The 21,807-nt window shown below is 41.6% G+C and overlaps 3 protein-coding genes across 5 annotated transcripts; 2 read left to right on the top strand and 1 right to left on the bottom strand.

Annotated features, from left to right (window-relative positions):
* Positions 1-354: 354 nt before the first annotated feature.
* LOC146377480 (dynein regulatory complex protein 9-like) lies at positions 355-3,580 on the top strand. Of its 3 annotated transcripts, none has more exons than XM_084942933.1 (10): positions 355-438; positions 677-797; positions 973-1,007; positions 1,115-1,221; positions 1,356-1,440; positions 1,553-1,699; positions 1,800-1,874; positions 2,731-2,862; positions 2,944-3,033; positions 3,421-3,580. In XM_084942933.1, exons 1-10 carry the CDS (start codon positions 403-405, stop codon positions 3,529-3,531), a joined length of 939 nt encoding a protein of 312 aa, XP_084799059.1. In that variant the 5' UTR covers positions 355-402; the 3' UTR covers positions 3,532-3,580. The 3 variants fall into 3 exon arrangements, with proteins under 3 accessions (XP_084799059.1, XP_084799058.1, XP_084799057.1); XM_084942932.1 differs by having other exon boundaries at positions 1,099-1,221; XM_084942931.1 differs by lacking the exon at positions 355-438 and having other exon boundaries at positions 445-797; positions 1,099-1,221.
* LOC146377479 (uncharacterized) lies at positions 3,581-6,144 on the bottom strand. Its single transcript, XM_084942934.1, has 5 exons — positions 6,005-6,144; positions 5,431-5,572; positions 5,185-5,223; positions 4,744-4,887; positions 3,581-4,641 (listed from the first exon to the last, which is right to left on the bottom strand). Exons 1-5 carry the CDS (start codon positions 6,086-6,088, stop codon positions 4,463-4,465), a joined length of 588 nt encoding a protein of 195 aa, XP_084799060.1. The 5' UTR covers positions 6,089-6,144; the 3' UTR covers positions 3,581-4,462.
* Positions 6,145-8,385: 2,241 nt separating this feature from the next.
* On the top strand, positions 8,386-19,844 carry rnf144b (ring finger protein 144B). The gene is made up of 8 exons (XM_084944344.1): positions 8,386-8,708; positions 11,455-11,725; positions 12,978-13,082; positions 13,825-13,885; positions 15,263-15,470; positions 16,609-16,753; positions 16,902-16,991; positions 18,755-19,844. Exons 2-8 carry the CDS (start codon positions 11,561-11,563, stop codon positions 18,926-18,928), a joined length of 948 nt encoding a protein of 315 aa, XP_084800470.1. The 5' UTR covers positions 8,386-8,708; positions 11,455-11,560; the 3' UTR covers positions 18,929-19,844.
* The last annotated feature ends 1,963 nt before the right edge of the window (positions 19,845-21,807 follow it).

Genomic DNA, 21,807 nt, shown 5'->3' with positions numbered 1-21,807 from the left:
AACCATGAGGGTTACTAACGAAAAGAATTCAAATTCTTTTTAACTATAAAACACCAAATCATAAAACAGAAGAACAACAACAATAATAATAGTAATAATAATAATAGTAGTAGTAGTAATGGTGTTGTAAATAGACTATCAGAAGAAGGGAATTTTGTATATTTTGTATAATTTTGTATGTTATAATCTTTTATAATGCCTGATTGACCGGGGGGGAAACAAGTTGTTCCTTTAGATTTTATTTCTTAATGAATACATCATTTGAAGTTAACAAAAGGAGTGTTAAACAGGTCTGTAAATGTTTTACTCTGTCAATAAAGTTACAAGGGGGAAAAAAGTGGCCTTATTGCCATAGTAACATAAAGCCTCAACTTTATCTCCGGCTCTGGTTTCGTGTTAGAAATGGTTACTGGTATTCACAAAGCGAGAAAGAGAGAAGTAAGCCACAGTTTTTGCCTGGTACCCCTGACATGTTCTTTGTCGTGAAGCGGAAATGTTAGCTAGCGCCGAGCCTAACGTTTAGCCTTCAGACACCAGTGCCAATGTCTCCGAGGTTCAAAGAGCTTGTGGTTTATTTCCGCTAGCAAGCTCTTAGACAGCGCCGTGCTAAAAATAACCCATCTTTAAGAGTGTGACTTTGAATCTATCCGTTCATCGCTGCCTTCATTTTCTACAGGATGTGTTTATCCAGGATTCAGAGTCTGAGACTGGTAGCAGTACTGGAGGACTGTTCACTCCAGCTGGAAATACTGGGACATATTCTCACAATGCGGATACGCAGGGAAAGACCTGCACAGGTGACTTCACAGTATTACCACGATAAAATCTGTCAACAGCTGCCTGCTGCTTTGATCTAGCAGTGTTGTGAAAAACTGTATTTTGGGCGTTATTACATGACTGAAAGACTCTGTGTGTGTGTGTGTGTGTGTGTGTGTGTGTGTGTGTGTGTGTGTGTGTGTGTGTGTGGTGCAGGAGAAAGCCAAGCTCAGGAAGTTGACAAGGGATTGGTAAGAAGCACAGAACACACTAAAAACAAACAAATAAACAAAGCCATTATTGAGTATAAAGTTTTATTCTCAATAATTCATCTCACTGCAGTGAATACATCTCACAGCTGATGTCCAAGCTACATTTGGAGCTGGAGGAGAAACAGTGTTTTAGCTCTCTGCTGCAGGCTGTGGAGGAAGTCGAGCAGAGGAGAAGGGATACGAACATGAAAAGGTTCTTCTTTGAATGATTTGCCAGTAATCCTGACCTTGGTTGTAAAAAGAAGGGGGTGTTCCAAATAGAGGACAAGGAGAAAAAACACATGGAGAAATAATCAGCATCTATAATGTAAGTCACTCTCCTTTCAGGGAGGAAATGAAACAAGTGGACAAGAGAAGACAGACTCTTCTGAAACAACAAGAGGAGCTCCAACAGAAAACTCTCAAACTGCAGGTAAGAAACTGACCCATAGGGATCAACTGTCTTCATGAATAGCTGTAAGGGTCGAAAAAATAAGAGTTCAGTAATCCCACTACTTGGTCTCCATCCGGACCTGTATCTGCAGGTCATACACCATGAAGCAAACAAGAAAGATCATTTGTTAAAGATGCGAAGCAAAGAGAACACTAAGGAGAACGACACTGGGCTGCAGCTCAGGAAGATCCAGAGTGAGACCAGTCAGGCTGAGGCACTGCTGGAAGGGCAGCTGGAGGTAGGTCCAAATATAAAACACGCTCGGCTCTACATTTTAGATTTAGAAGTCAAATGTTTAATGACTAAATAATCACCTTCATTGGCTCATCCTGTCTCAGCTGCTGAAGAAACAGTTGAAGGAGGAGGTGAGAGTTCACGAGGAGTCTCAGAAATTCCTGCTAAGGCAGCATGAGGTTGGTGAAGTAATACTATATGCAGCGTGTGCAGCTGTGTGGCTTAGAGGCTGTGATTAGTTTAGCTGTACTTCAAAAAGGAGTTTTTCCTTCCCACTTTTGCCAAGTGCGTGCTCATGGGCGGTCATGTAGTTGTTGGGGTTTTCTCTGTATTATTGTGGGGTCTTTACCATACTGTATAAAGCACCTTCAGGCAACTGTGTTGGGATTTGGTGCTACATAAATAAAACTAAATTGAAATTAATTAAATTAGCTTCGGAGCAGTTCATTTGAAATCGCTCGATATTCAAAAGAAGATTTCCATCTGCTGTAATTTTTTCCCTGGTATTTTATCTGTATCCATGGAGAGCACAAGGAGGTCGCTAGCACAGAACAGGGTAGGCATCGATGACAGCAAATATGACATTTGTTATAGATAAAGTCAGAAATACTATCACAGAGAGACGCGGCGGCGGAGGTGGGTTGCAAAGCAGCTTTGAGATGAACTGTGTCGAGGCTAAAGCAGCTTGAATAACATGAATTTGCCATGTGATTGGATTCATAAGCCATCAGGAGATTTAACTAAACCAACACTGTGCTCAGTTTTGTGTGTGTGTGTGTGTGTGTGTGTGTGTGTGTGTGTGTGTGTGTGTGTGTGTGTGTGTGTGTGTGTGTGTGTGTGTCCTTTCAGTTTCTCTGAAACTAAAAAGTTCTTTCCTGGTTTGTCGCTTGTATGGATTCATAGTTTCTGCGGTTTGGGCTCATCTTTATCAAGTAGCTGATCTTTTTGTGTTTGTCATTCTCCAGAAGACTGTTTATCTCATTAATTTGATTGCTGATAATATGGTGAACCTAACTTTGCACTGTTGCTGATCAGGAGCTGCAGCAGCTGCTGCATGAGCTGCAGCAGCACACAGAGCAGATGGTGCAGGAGAAGAGCAAGCAGCTCCACAACATGTGCTTCAAAAAGGACCTGAACTTAGACAGGCTGGAGGACATGAAAATGAAGGTTGGCGGCTCACGGTGCTGAACAGATGCAGATGCTAATTAGTTCGTTATTAAGTGAATGTCAATTACTTCCTGATTTCAGTTCAAGGAGATGGAGCAGATGGTGATGGAGGACAGGGAGGAGCAAGAGAAACTGCACCAACAGCAGGCACGGATCAGAGCTGCCACCAAGGTAACAGTATCCAACTGGTGCACAGGCCTCGCCAGCACAGTTCATGCTCTTTAAGTTCGGTTGTACTCGTATTCAAGAACAACGCTAAGGAATACGAAGGTATTCAGCAGGCAGAATGAACATGGACTGCGGCATATTCATTCCCAACCACGGCAGACGGCTGCCCCTCTCTGAGTCTGGTTCTGCTGGAGGTTTCTTCCTGTTAAAAGGGATTTTCCCTTTCCACTGTTGCCAAAGTGCTTGCTCATAGTGGTTCATATGACTGTTGGTTTTTGCTGTATGTATTATTGTACGGTCTACCTTACGATATAAAGCACCTTGAGGTGACTGTTGTTTTGATTTGCCGCTGTATAAATACAACTGAACTGAAACCCTGTTTCTGTGCAGCTGCAGGCCTGGTGGAGAGGCTGCATCGTACGCCGAGGACTCTGCGGTTTTAAAAAAGCTGAGAAAGGCAAGAAAGGGAACAAGAAGGAAAGAAGGAAAAAGAAGAAATGACTTTTTGATAGTGCTACCGAATGTCATTGACATGATCATCTGAATAAAAACAAACACTAATTCAGTATGTGAAGTCTTTATTATAAATATAATAGCAGTTACCGTTACAACAGTTAAAACTCATTCATTCATAGTCCTCTTACTCAGTTTTATGTACATAACAAAGTCACAGTTATTTTATATTAAGCAATATCAAATATAGAGACACAAGAAATCAAAATTACCTCTGGTAATAAATACTACTAAATAGTCTACTGTTAATGACCATAGGCCATACATTTTAACCCAAGCCCGTATCATGACGTGACAGACATAACATAACATTTGGTAAATGGCCTGTATTTGTATAGCGCTTTACTAGTCCCTAAGGACCCCAAAGCACTTTACACAACCTGTCATCCACCCATTCACACACTGGTGATGGCAAGCTACATTGTAGCCACAGCCACCCTGGGGCGCACTGACAGAGGCGAGGCTGCCGGACACTGGCGCCACCGGGCCCTCTGACCACCACCAGTAGGCAACGAGTGAAGTGTCTTGCCCAAGGACACAACGACCGAGACTGTCCAAGCTGGGGCTCGAACCGGCAACCTTCCGATTACAAGGTGAACTCCCAACTCTTGAGCCACGATCGCCCCCGATTAGAACATTTACATAAACAAACAGCTTTCCCTCATGTCAACTAAAAGAGACCAGAGCGAAAAATCAACAGTCATGATGGTCAAAATGCCCACAAAACAGCTCTTTTTTTGTGTTTTATAATAATGAACTGCTTATCTGGCATAGTTTTTGATTAGTAGAGACATTGTTATCTCTCACCTCCAGACTGAAAATGTTTGCCCTGATTCTAAGCTGAAGTTATAATCGTGGCTACAGTGTTTCTTGAGTCTGCATGTGTGTGTACATGTGGCACACTTGTGAATCTTCCATTTTAGCTGGACGGCTGGCTCATATCAACATGCATGCTGTTGTTGTCTCCAATGATGGTGTAGCTGACGTGGGAGCTGTGGATGCTGATACTCGGATGCTCTTCTGATGGAAGAAGTGGTGGCAAAGCAGCATCCTGTGCTGACTCCTGTTTCCCGCCGTAGCAGCTAAACCTCATCTGACCTGTAACACAACTCAAATTAAAAGCTTGCACTTCACATGAGTGCAGTCGGAATAGCGTATTTTAAAGAGATGTTCAGCTGGCCAGGCTTTGCTGTTACACACCTTTCATGTGGCGCTCAGTTTCCTGCATGAGAGGCTGACACTCGGCCACTGGACGGGTGCCGTTTCCAATGACGCAGTCAATCAACGTGGAGTTGCTGATGTTGATGATCAGTATTGTTGACGGCGGACTCTGAAGGGCCATTGCTGTGTGAGGGGGAAAGCAGGAGAAAAGGGAAGAGAAAATGAGAAGTTGTTGATCCATAGTGATGTAATAGCCCTGTCACAGTTTTAAGTTCCTGAATGTGCGGCGAACGTTAAAAAAAAACTTCCATCACGCATACAATTAATATGTGTAATGAACCGCAATGCAGTACGCCTCCAGGCTCGTGAAAAATAAGTAATGGAAAACATAAAGATGGGGGAAAAGGGGAAGCAAAAGATTTTACCAAAAAAGATTTAAGGAAGCCAATGTTTTATTGAACATATAAAGTTAAATGTTACCTTGAATGTTTTTATCCTCCTTGGGCTGATGAATTTTAGCTGTAAAGGCAATAAGAGAGGGAAGGTTACTTTTTTACTAATGACACATTATCTTTCCAGCTTACATAGACAAACTGAAAGTTCATCATGATTATAACGACAAAACACAAATAAACAGATGTATTCATGCAATTATAGTTATGTAAAGAATAAATGTAAAATCTACCTCCAATAAAGTCATTTTTGTTCGGTTTTGTTTTTTTTTACCTGAGCAACATGTGACTTTTTCACACATCACAGGGTCAAAAGGCAGGCAGAGCAGCTGACAGGCCCTTATGCAGCTCTTCTGCACCGCTCTTTGCACCACTTGGATCACGGTGGCCACGGTGGAGGTTTTAGATGGCATCACCTGGAGGGAGGGGGCACAAAACAATACATTAAAAAGGTATGGATGGATGGATGGATGACATCACGTCTTTTAAAATGAAAACGTGTTTTTCTGCAGAGGCAACGGAGTGGGCGGTTTTTTCGTCTCCAAACCACATCCCACCCGGACAGACCACCTGTGTATTATATCTAGGTCACGTGACTTCTTCCCTACAACAAGTCGATGAGAATTTTCTTTCTTCACAAACAAAACACGGAAACCGTGCTACATCCCAAAGAAGTTTTAAACTGAAGCAAAACTACTTTAAAAGTATTTCCCCCACATTAAAAATAGTGAAATGAAATACATGGTATTCTACAATAGGACATGATAACTAACACAAGAGAGGCATACTCAGATTTCAGACATGACATCCCGCTCGTTATTGAAGCAGAAAGCTCTAAATAATCTCACCTGATTTAACAAGCTTCCTTCTTTCGTCTTTGCAAAGCTGTTGTTAATAAAAGGAGACAGTGGCAGAGGGTCAGTGCTATCCATCTTTCGCCTGTTTGTGATACTGTCCTTGTGAGACGCGCTCGTACTCACGCCGACTGATAAACCGTAGTTTGGGAAAAGCCCCTGCGCATGCGTACTTTAACTCGGGGTTTCCATGCAGTTAACTTCAGGTTCAGAGGGGTTTCTCTGTAATGTTTGTGTTGTCGTGGACATTATTCTGTTACACTTTGGTGTTTTATGTGATTGTGATGAGACAGTAACATTAGAGATGCTGCTAAACACTAAGTTAAAGATTTCCTTCTTTATGTTCACGCAGATGCGACCTTCACTAAACCTCGGACTTTTTATTTTCCCCTTGAAAGCCAAAACATGTCCTAATGATTTATTAACAAAAAAGACACGATCAAATCTAAATTACTTATATTTTGCACTGTAGCATCGAGGCCGATAGCATGAAATGATGCAACTTCGTGCAAGTAGGTTTTGGTTTGTGGTTAGCCTGCTGAGGCTGCTAGCAGGGTAGCCTAACAAAGAAATCTTTTCAATGTGTGAGTGAAATCTTTTTAAATGCGCCCAATAAAGTCAGATATCATAGGCTCCATTTGTTCTTCTAAATTATGGTATTACATGAAATAAGTATAGGTATAGATGTATATAAAGCAGATAAAGAGTGTTAACAAGATAAACAATAACCGGTCATTCTCATGAGGTAATGGGGCATCCCCGCACACGCATACTGTTTCAGTTTCAGGCCAGTCCTATTGTTGAATGTAGCGAGGCAAACTGTGGGCATCTACCGTAAGCTAATATGGCACACAGCAACAAAGACCCAGAAATTAGTGTAAAATCACGAATCAACTTTTAAAATGTTTTCTTGTAATGTATTAAAGCTTATTCTAGCCCCCATGTCCGATTATTATATAAGTAGCATTTACCTGTCGAAGCTGGGCGGGTTAGAGCAGATGTTTCACAAGGCATATGTCTGATTTCTAACCCCTTGAGAGTATAAAGCTACTATAAAAGGAAATCTAATCATCATTGCCTTAAATATAAATCGATGCCTGCTACCCGTCATGTAACCTAACAATGACCACAAACCCCTTGTTTAGCTTTTGCCTCATCACAGACTTGACCACAAAACTCTAAAATTGGTTATTGCATTACAAGTAAGATGATATCTTTCTTACATCTTTCTCCATTTCTGCACACCTGTATACATCCAGGACACAGACGGGCAAGGAAGACTACTGCAGGGGGCTACAGTCCATCAGGAGGCTGCAATCTATCGGGACCAGTACCTCAGGGCACTGAGCAGTTGGAGTAACAATCTTAACAAACTAACAGGCCTAATAATGATGTCATAAAGACAAGAAAATGCAAACAAAAATGCGTTTATAACCAAAAATTATATTGTTACTTATTAAGCAAATAACAAACTGAAATAACTACAGTCCTTATTCACACATAATAATCGAAGAATATAATATTTTGTATGGCCTCCTTTGGCCTTGACAGCAGCTCGCATTCTTGCTGCCATTATTTGATGTACTTTTCACAAGTTTCTTTGCTTCCTTCTTTTGGATGAAACTTTTTTTGCGATCCATCTTTGAGATCACTAAATTCCAAATCTGTTCAATAGGATTTAAGTCCAGACTTTGACGTGCCCAATCCATCAGTTCCAGTACTCCAGATTCCGTTGAAGTATGCTTGGTGTCATTGTCTCGTTGGTGTACGACCCAATCAATTCCCATACAGAAGGGTTTCCATGTCGCACCAAGATGTTGTGGTAGACCTGTTTATTTATGATATTGTAGATTTCACAAATTTGCTCATTTCCAGAAACAGAACTCCACACCAAAGTGAAATTTTCTGAACGGTAAATTTAAAAATAACAATTACATATGGATAACAACAATAATTATATGTTATCATTAAACATATTGTTCTGATTAAAGAGCATCTGCATACAGGTGGATTTTGTATGTATTGAGCACCATAATCTGTTTTTCATTTTTGTACCACTGTTTGCATCACAACACCAAGGCAACAGATGCCATTCTGATTTGGCTCAGCTAGCTCGTGCACAAGTAGCTCCGAAAAATGTCCCAAAATGCAAATAGCCCCTTTACTTAAGTAATGCCCACATTTTAAGATTGTATATTCTGATAGCCTGAGCTTGAATTAATAACATGAACTTGGCATAGTTATTTCTACTACAGACAACAACCGTGCCATCAAAAATTTATGCTGCAGGAATATCGTTTATGTCAATGTTCCTGCGGGAACATTTCCGACAGTACTTGAAAGCAGCATGAGTTTATTGAAGCAGCCAGCAGGCGCAGTCGAGAGTCCAGATAAGTGGAGAGCAAAGAGCGCTGCTTCCTGGATGGGGACGAGAGGCAGGAGAACCGAAACTCAGACACAAGCAGAGAGCAGGACAGGAGAGAGCAGGAGGGTTAAACATGATTTAGATTTTCTTTAATCCCGCAACGCACTTGGAGGAGGCGGTATCGAGGCGGCCGCAGTGGCATTAGGCGTTGACAGCAGGTTATTACAGCACCAGACTGTGTTATAACACATGTGTCTGTGCCACAGTAACAAGAGCACTGCGGCTGTGGATCTGGACTCAGACTGCTTCTACGCCCAGTGGTCCACAGGGAAGGTAGGTTCCGCACCATTTGTACCTGTACTGTCCACCCTCAAAGCTGTTCATTAAGGTGGTATCATAGGAAAAAGCGTATGAAAAAAGCGCTCTGTGACCTGTGTTGGTGTACAACCTTGACACAGCTGCAGATGTCTCAGATTTCACGTGTGTGTTTGTGGTTGATCGCAGTGCAGAAAGACCAGATATCAGCAGTCTGGGAATATGCATGCACAAAGGCAGCCTTTAAATCATATCTGTACTGAGCACACTTGTGATTAACTGGTGTGCATTACCATCAAGGCTTACATTTTCCCACACTGTCATTTCCTTCTGCTATGTTTCAACTTTATGTGCCATTTTATTCTATGCACCCCCACACACACACACACACACACACACAAACACAAACAAAAAAACCCAAAAAAGACACACACACACATGGTGTGATTGGAAACGTACAAATGATGCCATATAAATTCTGCTACCCCAGTGCACACTCTCTGCTGTCTCCTTCCACAGCACAGTGACAGTCTGTGTGAAAGCAGCAGCAGCTTTTTACCAGGCAGATCTGGTTTTTCCGTTTCTGCCTCCCCGGTCAACAATGATGCTTTGATCCCCACCACCTCACCCCACTTCACCCTGCCCTCAATGTCTGGAATGCCATTTAGACCTTGATCCGTGAGGGGTTTTAATCGCTGAATGGCCAGCTTCCACACGGAAAAAGAAAGCAATTGCACACAAAAGCATTCTAATTAAGGAAGTGCTGCAACAGTGGAGGTTCGAGGTTGAGTGTGAGCTTTTGGATTACAATCAGAAAGTTTTTTTTGTGTGTTTTTTTGAAGGACAGTTCTGAAAGTGAAGGCTTTGGATTAAAGATTCCGGTTGTTAGGACTTTGCATTGATACTTATTTAAATTTAGGTGCAAAGTAATCATTAGTTCCACCTTACACTCGCTGTGTGTGCAGCACTGAAAACATCACAATTACTTTTTATCCATGATCTGAAAGGCAGACGACAATCACAAATGTGATTTATCAAATTTTCTAAGATATGAAGCCTTCCGCCTGTGTGATATGTTGACTGAAAGTTACCCAGGTAATCTTAAGTTCTAAACTTTGAAGTTGCTTCGGGATGAAGGCTTCACTTTGTTAATAATGCTGGAGTTTCCATGAAGCAAGGCTAGCAGGCACGAAAGCTGTAATTTCCCATGCGAAACCACAGGGGTGGTTATGCTCAGGCAGGACAGGACAGGCTGACGGCATTGTGGGACGATGACTGCAGCCGGCTCAGCACGTCTGCCTGAAAGTAGTGCAGGAGAGCAGACTATGACTGTGCAAAAATAGCAACGTACACAGAGCTCAGCATGCCCAGCTATCGTGTGTGTTACCAGGGAATGGTCATTAACACACTACAAAGGAGGACACCAGTGGCGGAGTTTGCTATATTGATTGAACGGCTCCAAAGTTTCCAGCCAACATTAATAGGCTGCTGAAGCAGAGAACATCGTGTACAAGATCATGTGTGATTTCAGCAGCCGCTCAGGCTGCACAGTGTGTTTTTTAACGCCACAGTTTCCTGTGTGACCCTGTTCTCTGTCCAACCACTGTTGTCCACGCGATTAATCTCAAATCCCAGATTATGGGGTTATTATTTCTCATGCTTTTTGGAACAAGGCTGAACCAAAAGGGATTTTTTGGAGGGTGACTTGAGTTTCCTTTAAGTTCAGACTAGAGTTTTACTCACCTTTGTCTTGCTGTCCTAAAATAAGTAGTCCATAATTATTTTTATTTTTTTCATAAGCAAAGAAGGTTTGCATTGTGGCTTTGTAGATGGTAATATGTTGGTATTGGCTGGTTAGCCAGTTCACTAATTTGGTCCAGACTGAAATCACTGGGAATCTCACATGTCATTTAGACTAATAATAATGATGTGATAATACACACACTGAAAGGCATTTCAGAGAATAAAATACATATTGACTAGTTTTGTTTTGTTTTGTATTGGGGTTTTTTTTTGTCGTTCTCTCTTTGTTAGCTCAGAGAAAGCTCTCTCCCATTTGTGGCAGTGGGTGCTACAGAGGCTGTCACCATAAACGCAAAAACAAGGTCACCATGCTGCTCCCACAAAGCCCGATTCAGAGGTTCAGCTTCAACTAAATACTGAAGCAAAGACGACGTGAAGCATCACCATTCTGTCTCGGCTAATTGCTTTTAATACTTTTTAAACTTAACTACAGTTCAGCGTGTTCAAAACCACCTTTCCCCTGATGTAATTTAGTCTCTTGAGGCATTATGTTCACAAAATTCCAACCTAAAATTACACAAGACTTTGCCGTGTTTCTGTAAAGTGGACGTGACAGTCAGCAGCCAGTTCTTCCTGTCAGGATAAATGAAGCGCTGCTCAATAACTGTGGGCTTAGTAAACACACGCCTTGGACTCTGGACTTGAAAATGGCAAGAATATATGGAGACACAACAAAGGATAATGAGGCTGTTTTCATATTACTGTAGCAATAACACATAACTCAAATTTGCTTCGTACATCACGCAGCTTTAAGCTGTGAGTAATCGTCACTCATTTAACAAAACAATCACAGGGCATTGCTGCAGGCATAGCTGAAATCATCAGAGTTGCTACATCAGGTATCAGAATGGGATGGCGGTTTTTAGAAAGAGGGTGCAGTGTTGTCTGACAGGGAAGGGAAAGCAAAGAGTTACACCCATACTGAATAGACAAATGGATTAGTGCTGTTTCTGCTTTTTAGGAACATGGAGGCCATGGCTGCTCTCCGTTCCCAGCAGAAAGGCTAAGAGAGGCTTGATTCGTCCATCCTCGTGACTTCTCTTCCTGCCGGCCGCCCTCGCCTCGTCATGGCCAGCGGGAGTCCCACCGTGAGCCGGGAAGCCCGGGAGTCAGCTCCGGAGACGCCCGAGGCTGCCGCCAACCTGCAGGTGTTCTGCAAACTGTGCCTCAGCGAGCAGCCATCGACAGCCACCACAGGACTGCAGAGCTGCAAGTGCATCTACTGCACAGCGGTAGGTACAGATGATGCATTCAGGTTTTTTCAGGAGGTGCTGCTCATCGTGTCCAGGTCTTCATTTGAGTCAGTGACTCAGAGTGCATGTGTCAAGCTTTATAAATATATTTATTTCATTTCTCATGCATTTAATCATTTCCTGCAGGTGCTAAAAATTTCAGGACAGTGATCCAAAACCAGCTTTTTACAATTTGGGCAATTTAGGCAAATGTCCGGCGTTTAAATTACTTGGAATGAGATTTTTTTTTCTTTTTTTTTATTATTACAACACCGCTTCCTCCTTTATGACCTTATAATAGATCCTTTTATAGGCAAATCTATCACACTTCCATTCCAGTAAAATTATGCTGATTTCAACACAGGGCTGTCTGTCTTTCACATTTACCGTCTTTGAATTGTCCTTGGAATTTTTTTTCTCATGTGCTTTATCGCTTCGTTCTTTGTTTTTTGTTTTTAAACTCACAAACTTATCCTGAGTTTCAGTTTCACTCCTTCATGTGAGATGATGAGAAGCGCTATCTTTAGATAACAGAGCTGTAATATTTATAACAGGAGTGCAAAGGTCCGCTGCTGCACTGTTCTGGTCTCAAGCGTGCCTGCCTGCATATCAAAACGGAGCCAGATAGTGGCAGGTGTTAATCTCTTTCCAAGCTCGCTGCATTTGTCAGAGCGGCACGCACAAGGTCGCACAGATAAACCTCACATACATGCGCAGGGTACGACACAGCGAGGGAAATTGATACCGAAACACGTACTTATCTTTAGTATAAAAATGTGAACCATCTCCTTCTGTCTGCTTAAAGAGCACACCGTGTTGCTGGTGTTGTTCCAGCTCTGTTTGTGTGATCAGTGCTTCATGCTGTGTGAGGGCTGTATTCACAAAGCAAGCACAGGTTTGTGCTCATGCAAAAGTTTTTCTTCTTTAAAGAATTTTTTAACTTTAATTTTTGAAAACAGCACTGCTTTTTTGAACAGTGCTTCCACAGTTTCTCCTGCCTTACCCAATGTCATGGCTTGGGCAACACATGACTTTTGACTTTGTGAGCACTTGTGAGGAAGCTCTCTTTCTGTGACATTTCAGCTGCCCGGTTTAACCCAACATCTTCCTTTCATTTCGTCCTGAGTAACATTGTGGCTCTCTGAGCTCCTGCGCTTGTTTCAGATAAAATGCTGCTGGCGAGCATATGACAGTTCTCCCTGTCTGATTAAACGTCCAGTCTAATGCCCTATTGTCCTTCTTCCCTCTCCAGTGTTTGCAGCAGTATGTTCAGCTAGCCATAATGGAGGGTGGGGGGGCACCAATCACCTGCCCCGACATGGCGTGCCGAAAGACTGGAGTGCTGCTGGACTCAGAGGTACGGCCTGTGTAACAATGCACATAGCAGAAAAAATGATGAGAGGAGATAAAATGCAAACATGATCAGTGATCTGCGTTTTTGTTGTTGCACATTCCTCGAATGTCCCAGGTTGGTGGTTCAACCGGTTTGGTTTCAGACATAAAGGCCATTGCCGTACTTCTCAAGAAATAGGAAGCTGGACTTTCACTCTTGTCTTTTTAAAGTGTGTAAATAGTGTAAATACTGCACATCCACCCTTAATCACAGTTCTGAAGAAACTAGTTTTGGTTTCAGGGGTGAATAGCTATAAATGAAATGACGTCAGATGGAAACATTAAAACAATACATAGTAAACGTTTCAGTGGGGAGGCTGAAAATGCTGACTCAAACCCACATGAAAAGTGCCCCTTCCTTAATCTTCTGCTAATCAGAATACAACTTTATTAGGTCTCTTGTGCTAGGAAGTCCATCCTTTAGTAGTGTTTTTCTGGAAAATACTGCATAGTGTGTCATTTTTAACAGCTTATGAGTTTTAGAAAATAATGCTGCAAATTGCAGATGACTTGAAGTGTCAGATTGTCAACTATGATGGTAAACAACCTCATTTTTATCTAGAGCACCATGAAAGATTTTGGTTTCGAAAATGTTATCACAAGCTTCAGGAAGTCTAGTATCCAAAGTGCTGTTTTTTCCACATCTCTGAAATCTGCATCATAAAATCAGTCAGTAAAACAATTGAAGTACCTCTGTGTGATTGCAGATAGCTGCTTTGGCAGCAGCAGGTCAGGTGGAGCTGTATCTGCGTCTCAAGTTTGAGAGAGGTAAGCACTGTTGTGTTTACATGCTATTGTCTGATGACAGGCAGGTCACACAAACAGTCCCAGCCAGTATTTATCTTAACATGCCTGGCATATTGTGAGGCCTTTTTTGTGTTCTGTTTAATTCTGGTACAGTTTTAGCCTAGAGGTTACTTAAATTCTAGCTATAAAACAATAAAGGGGTTACTACTATAAAACACCCATGTTAATAATCTGTTAATCTGAAGAAAAGAGATTCTCAGTGGAGATAAATTGTGTACTACTGGTTAGGTAAATGTTTGTGAAGGCAAACAGCACCTCTGTGGGAAACGCTGTTGACATTTATAAGCTGCAAATAAAGGGGTAGTTTGCTGTGCAGCTACATTGACATTTTCTATTTGCACAGCAATAATACACTGCAAATCCAATAACAGTTATTGTTTACTCCGTCCATAAATCATAAAACTCGTGTTATTGGAAGAACAAAAAAGTGCAAAGTGCAGTCGGTCTTACTACAGTTGTCCCTTTTGTTATGATTCATAGTGAAAGCATGTGCTGGGAGTGTAAAGGGTTTGAGTCAGCTCACAGTGATTGCTTTTTGTTTTGTCTGCGACACGTCACGCTCATTTTCTTCAGAAAGGGAAAATCCCATTCTTCACAACTCCTCAAAAGCCTGTAGGAAAACTGTTGATCTTCAGAAAAAATAACCAATCAAATGCATGCCTTTGTTAGATAGAATTATATGTTAAAGGTGAAAACGTTTGCTTGATGTTGCTTGATGATGATGGAAAAAATATTTTGTAATGATAAAAATTACTCGATAATTAGGGCAAAAACATACGTGACAATAGCAACGATTATTTAATAACTGCTTCATAATGGTGGCGAAAACATCTAATAAAGGTAAAAGTAGCTGATCGTCACAATAAATAATACTTGATAATGGTGGGAAAAGGTAAATAATACTGCCCAAAAAAATCTGTTTATTCATGATGACTCCCTCTCGTTGGCTTTTTACCCCTCAGCCTTAAAAGACTGATGGGATGTTGTATTTTATTTTGAAATTGATAGCACAGGTGTATATCCTAGGAGGCTGGTACCATTGGCCACCACAGCTATTTTAAAATAATACATTTTTTCTGTGTGAGTTTGTCACAGTTTGTTTTATTTAATTAGTGCTTCTGCTCCTTTAAAAAAGTTTACAGTGAATAATAACGATCGTCCTCTAGCTGTGATCTTTGATCTGAGCCACTCCAAAAATGTTCTAATCACTGGAGCTTTTGATTATCTTTTTTTAACTCTACTTCCTGGCATGTGGCTTTAATGATAGTGATACTGACAGAAAGAGTTAAATTACAAAATCTTGACTATGTGCCTCATCCGTTCTTTTCCTCCCCACAGGAGTGAAGCTTGACCCCAGTAAAGCCTGGTGCCCGGTGCTTGAATGTCAGGCTGTGTGTAATGTGGAGCAGAGCACCGAAGGCCACCCCGCCGCTGTGCCCTGCCCGACCTGTCACACCGTCTTCTGCTCCGGCTGCAGAGGGCCCTGGCAGGATGGCCACGCTTGCCCCGAGCGGCAGGCCATGATGACGCCTTCTCATCAAAGCAGGTCAGTAAAGCCAGCCTCTTGGTCCGCTGCCCACCGCCTGCAGCCACAGAGCTGCACTTTGGAAATGATACTGGGCTAAAAGCTGGAGGAGGGTATTAGGTCAGGACACTGAGATAGACTTGCTGTAACCAAACTGGTGAGCAATGCATGATGGCACAAATCAGTTGCCATGCATGTGATGAAATGACAGAGGCAGATGAATTTTTCTCTGACATTGCGTGGATTACATTTATTTTCAATTGTGGTGTTTTACACCATGAGGAAAATCCCAGACTTTCACCGGTGTAGGATGTTCACAGCACACTGAATGAATCACATAAGTGATGGGTAGTTCCTCATCTCTCTGTAGAAACCCTTTGCTCTATAAAAACATTATTTCAGGATTAATAACTTTGTGTGCCTCAGAAGCGTCCCAGTTGAGCAGGGACATTACTGCGCTGCGCTGAGCTGTGACTCTGCCAGACTGACTGATGTCACTGGGGAGTCACTGAGTTATATCGGAATTCCATTGTCTCTGTGCCAAACAGAGGAGGAGGAGGATGGGCACCGATCCAATTACCTCACTGTACAGCAGTGAAGTGATGATCCCTGCGCTGGGGATGAGAAAGATGAGTTAAAATCCACTTTTGAGTCGAACGTGGCAGCATAATATCTGGGGGTTTTTCAGCCTGCAGAGGCTTTCAGTAGTTTTTACATTTGCATTTTATCTTATATCTTATAGTTTTATTTCCCAAAACAATGCTCAATTTCCTCTTTTAAAACAAGGAACTGCTCTCTGTCTCCTGCTGACTTTGTGTTTTTTGAGCAGATTTGTTGTTTGTTTTTTTTGCAGTATTATTTTCTGACATCACATGAGCTGCGATAGCTTCTGCTATCTCGTATTAATCAAAAACAGGGTTTTTTTGAGGGCTGCATGACATCTAGAATGAGAGAGATGTTATCTTTAGCGCGTTTAAAGAAACGGCCTTGAGATATATGTATTTGTAAACTCTTAACCATAACTTCAAGACTCTGCTTCCCACTTTACATTGAATAACAACCCTTCACCTTTGCCTCTAAATAAAGATTGCACGCACTGCCTGGAGGCCCTCGCGGCATTAACGGCATTCCTCATGTGTGCCTTTGTTCCAATTCACAGGACACGCTCAGACAGTGACTCCGACATGCCCATCAAGCAGTGTCCTATGTGTGGTATCTACATCGAGAGAAACCAAGGCTGTGCACAGATGCTGTGTAAAAGCTGCAAACACACCTTCTGCTGGTACTGTCTGCAGAATCTGGATGTAAGTCTCCCCTGCTAACTAAACAATAGCTGTGATGCATTTTTCTTTTTTTCTTACTTTTTTTCCAAATTCAAATGGAATATTTCCTTTACTGCATAGTCACCTGTTCGTGTCTTTGCATGCATGTGTATGTTGTGTTTAAATGCAGGGTGATATCTTTCTGAGACATTATGATAAGGGGCCATGCAGAAACAAGCTGGGACACTCCAGGGCCTCGGTTATGTGGAACAGAACGCAGGTGAGCCCAGTTGTAAGGCAGCAGTGCGTGGCATTTTGTGATGTTGTTATTGTCTGAATGGATTAGACCACAGAACCACCTGGTTGTTGTATACATGGACTGGATTTGAGTCAAATCATGCCAGCACATAACCTGGATTTTGGACTTCAACCCAGCTCTCAATCACCATGAGACATGTGATATAATTACTGTCTCTCAGTTTATCAGCTGCTTGGTTTATTAGTATATATCACTTTAAGAACATTAAAGCCTCACATAGCTTGCTGTTTACGACTTCTTGTTTTCCAACAGTTCATTGAAGAAGTCCTTTAAACTCAGCAAATCCCTAAGCTAATCTCAAATTCCTGGCCCATAACGACACCAACTATGCAACAAAAAGATTACAACTGCCCACCAGACCTACTTTCCTTCTGCTTTCACCTCCTCTATTGCCATTATCACATGATAAGTTTGCTTGGGATCTCCAGATTGCATCTCGGTGTGTACAGGTTGCTAAGTATGTGAAGAGCCGAAGTACAGCAACGAAGTTGTTTCGTGCAAAACAACTCATTATAGAGCTGGTTACACCCTTGCCTAACAGGTCCTCTAAGTATGTTCACCTTAAATTATTTTTCCACCACTGCATTTAAGTACTTGAGTCTGTTAGATTTAACCTGCGATGTTTTTTGCCAACCCTTAGTGTAACTACATATCCAAAACAGTGTTGACATCGGTATATGACATGTATCTGTGGTTATTTAACATGTCACATCCACTACCACAGCTATTACTGTCTGCCCTGCTACGGCAGCATACAGTCATTGAGGTAAGCTGCTGAGGTTGACCAATAAAGATTGAGTCACAGTTTGGCATTCCTGTTCATCTCAAATGTGCTGTATCTGATTAAGTGGAGGTCATGCCTTTTCACTCCAAAACATGTTTCCACGGACCTCAGCTTGTGCATGGGAGTGTTGTCAAAGGGAAACAGAAAACCAGGAAGTCCACGAAGATATGTACATATATATGTGTGCCTTATTTGTTTACACATACAGGGATTATTCATATAATGGTATGTGTATCAAGTTTACTGAATAAATGGTTTAACAATTTAACATGAATAAAGTCTGTCAGGTTTTAACAGTTACAGTAATTTAAAACTAGAGACTGTATATAAAAGAGGAACTTTGTTAAAACAACATCATTCATTTCTTTTAGGCTTCACACTTTGAAACTTCAGCGTTGCATTTTAGCTGCCACCAGGTTGGTTTTATGGGGTCAAAAGTGAACTTAATGTGAAAAGAGGTACGAGTGTTACGTTATCGGGCAAAGTTAGCAAGCTTAGTTAGCAAAATACACTCATAAACCACACAGCAAGCCCTAGTATTCGAAAAGCGACTGAGTTCTTTAGTCGCTTTTCTTGACAGTTGAAGTCCTGGTTCTGTCTTGCTGGTAAATGTAAGTTCACTTTCATTAATTTCATTTTTTTAAGTCTCCATAGTTCCCAAAAGTTCAGTTGTGTTTACCAGCTGCCTGTTAATGTTTTCTGAATGTTTATTGCTGGGTAGGTGAGTAAAGAAGGTTTGCACCAGAACTGAATCTAAACAGAAAATGAAGACAGTAAAGTTACAAACTATAAAACCAAAACAGGGAACTGAACGACTTCTGTAGGGAGAGTCAGATGATGAATCTCTGATGCCATTATGACCAAGTCCTTTGACACAGTCATTTGACCCAGTGCTAATAAGAAGAGTAATTACAGTATTTATTGCTGTGTCTCTGCTCAGGTGGTGGGGATCCTGGTGGGAGTCAGTATCATTGTGCTGGTGACGTCACCTCTCCTCCTGCTGGCCTCGCCCTGCATCCTGTGCTGTGTTTGCAAGCCCTGCAAAGGGGACAAGAAGAAGAAGAAGAACAAGAGCAAGAAAGACCTCAGCCAGTCAGACACCTCCACATCATAGCAGCTCCCTGCTTTCATCTGCCCGCACAGGATCACTCTGCTAACCTCATGATTGCCAAGGAAAGTTTAAGCGCTGCATGATGGGAATAAAAAACACTCATGAACTAATGGATTACCTTTTTTTTTTTTTTTTGGAAGCCCTCTAAGTGAGCGGGTTTTCTGGACTTTTACATTATGCCTCAGTGAGAGGGCTGCTCAAAAATCACTCTTGAATCACGAGAGTGCGTACTTTATATGGTGGGTGTGTAAATATGAGGAGAATGAATGTAAGTCACTTGTCTAGCCAGTTTTCAGAGGCACAACAAGATAATTAGGAGACAGCAATAGGTGTGAATCTCCCTCGACAGGGCTCTCTTTTTCTCACCAACACACCTACACAAACACATACATGCAGTTTAAAGTGCAAAGCCACCCTCATGTGCCAAATGTCATGAAGCCAAACCAGAAGTGTTGGGCGCTCAAGTGCCTCGCTCTACAGTGCCTGGTGCTTGGTTCAATTTGCTTTGCCTTTCATTCTGTCTTATGCAAATAATTTTAGCGTTATGGAAATGGACAACCATCAGGATCCCGCACGGTTATAAACGCCTCAGTGATGCAAAACATTCTAAGGTGTTAGGAGAAGGCAACTGGAACCATGTGTGCACTGTATAATCTTTACTCATACGAAGCACGATAAGGCTTCAATGGTGCACAGAGAGAACTCTTCTTCTGCAGATTCTTGTTGTTTCCACCTGGCGTATGTTCCAGACCAAAGGCTCTAAAGAGGACAGTGTGTACTTTTCTAAAGTGTGTTAATATGTATTCATGGGGAATGTGTGTATGGTGTCATTTCTACATTTGTTTTGATGTTTCGGCATCAAATATTTTATAAAAGCGCCATTGTAAATGGAAAATAAACACGATGAACTGAACATGCATTGGACAGTGACTTTGACGTTTATCATTTCTAGCCCAAACAACCCAAGGTTTCCTAGCAGAACACTGCACTGTAAGATGGTTTAAGTTATTCGCTTGTCAGTTTAATGGTATAAGTGTGTACCATATGAACTTTGACCCATTATCTGGGCTTTTTACATCGTTGATATCTTGTAAATAACATTATGTGGCTCTGCTCTTCAGCTGCTAAACATGCTGTGCATCTAGAGATGCTCTTCTGCTTCCTTTGGTTGCAACAACAAATGCAGATGCCTGATCAACCAGTCACATGGCAGCAACTTAATACATGTAGTCATGTAGCCATTATCAAGACAACTTGCTGAATTCAAACTGAGCAACTGCTGGGATTTTCCTGAGAAACCGTTTCCAGGGTTTAGCCAAACTACTATTCTCTTAACAGTAACACAAATAACTACTTCTTACACCCAAGGTATGCTGAAGAGAGCATCTCTGAATAGACAACACATTGAACATCGATGGGCTACAGCGGCTCACTAAAACTGGACAATAGAAGATTGAAAAAAACATTGCCTGGTCTCACGAGTCTCAATTTCTCCTGAGACATTCAGATGGTGGGGTCAGAATTCATATCACAAAGCGGACTTTTGATTGAACATAAGTAAGAATATCTGTGATTTCAACTTTGTACAATTGTAGTGTCACACACCAAAAGCAATGTCATGCAGTGAGCCTGACCAGTCTAAGTCAGGGGTTAAAAGACCACATGACTCGTGCAGTTAGAAACACAGTATATATTTCATATAAATGTAAAATCAAGAGGAAATGGATCAAAGTTGTAAATTAAGTTCCCCACAAAAGCAAAGCTAGGAGCTAGGAGAAACAGCGACTGACTTGGAAGAAGGAGTCACGAATGTTGGAGTAGACAAAACCACTCCAACATTCGTGGCACTCAAAATGAAGGTGAGTGTGAAGATCACAGGTCACCCCACTCTAACCTTAGATAGGAGAATTTGCTACAAAGACCCAACTAGAATTAGAAAACAGCACAGGGAGTAATAAAGTGAGTTTAGCAGCGTATAAATGTGCGTGCAGTTCAGGGTCGACCCAAAGACCGAGGTAAATGTAGCAGAGGCTAAACAGTTTACCTTCAAAGGGATTTCAGTGGCACCCTGTGTGTGAACAAGAAACTGCACTCAGTTCAGTCTGAGAAGCTAAGTGGGCATTTCAGGCAGAACATTTCCACGTCACAAGACCAACACGAGATGTAGAAAGACAGTTTGCTGTTAATGTCATATGATTGGGGGGGGGGGGGGGTCTGTGGTCAGAGGCGAACCCACAGAGAGGAGTCACTTGATGTTTTTGATTATTAGGCATAAACTGATGGGGAAACAATAGCAAGGGGAAGGATATTTTTTTTCACAAGATTAAAGCAAAGGCTGAGAAAGAAGTTCTACGGAGGATAGACAAAAGTCTAATGATGTCAAGACAGAGTTTGATGTGGTGTCAGAGAAACCGAGCAGAAAGAAGGCAAATAATCATTTAAAAAGATTAGACCGCGTAAATAAAGGAAATATGTTAGTCAGTCAGAGGCAAACAGTGGACCCTGAGAAAAAAATTTATTGTTTAACATGAAAACCTGATTTTTCTCTTTAGTAGACAGATTTTCTTGCAAGTATAAAAACAAGTTTTAGGACACTCTGCAGACTTGATAAATGGATGGCTTTGTACAAAGCAGAGATGCTTTTTTGTTTTTCTATTTTTTGTCTGATTGACAAGTTGAGCACACAGTAAGGGAAAACAGATGTAGTGTTTCTGGTGTTTATAAGAAGCAGACCGTGGTGGCAGCATAACTTTATTGCTGACTGCAGCACACAGACACATGTGACCATTGCATTGCTTCTCTGCCGATTATTTTTTATTCCTCTAGTGTCCACTAGGTAGTGTAAGTTTTCACACAAGACACAACATTCTTGTGAATATAAC

The sequence above is a fragment of the Perissodus microlepis genome, chromosome 11 (assembly GCF_051167445.1).
Source record: "Perissodus microlepis isolate ML-2025 ecotype Zambia chromosome 11, ASM5116744v1, whole genome shotgun sequence".
NCBI classification, from domain to species: domain Eukaryota; kingdom Metazoa; phylum Chordata; class Actinopteri; order Cichliformes; family Cichlidae; genus Perissodus; species Perissodus microlepis.
Note: the sequence above shows the minus strand (reverse complement) of the source record. Positions and strands in the feature narration are given on the sequence as shown.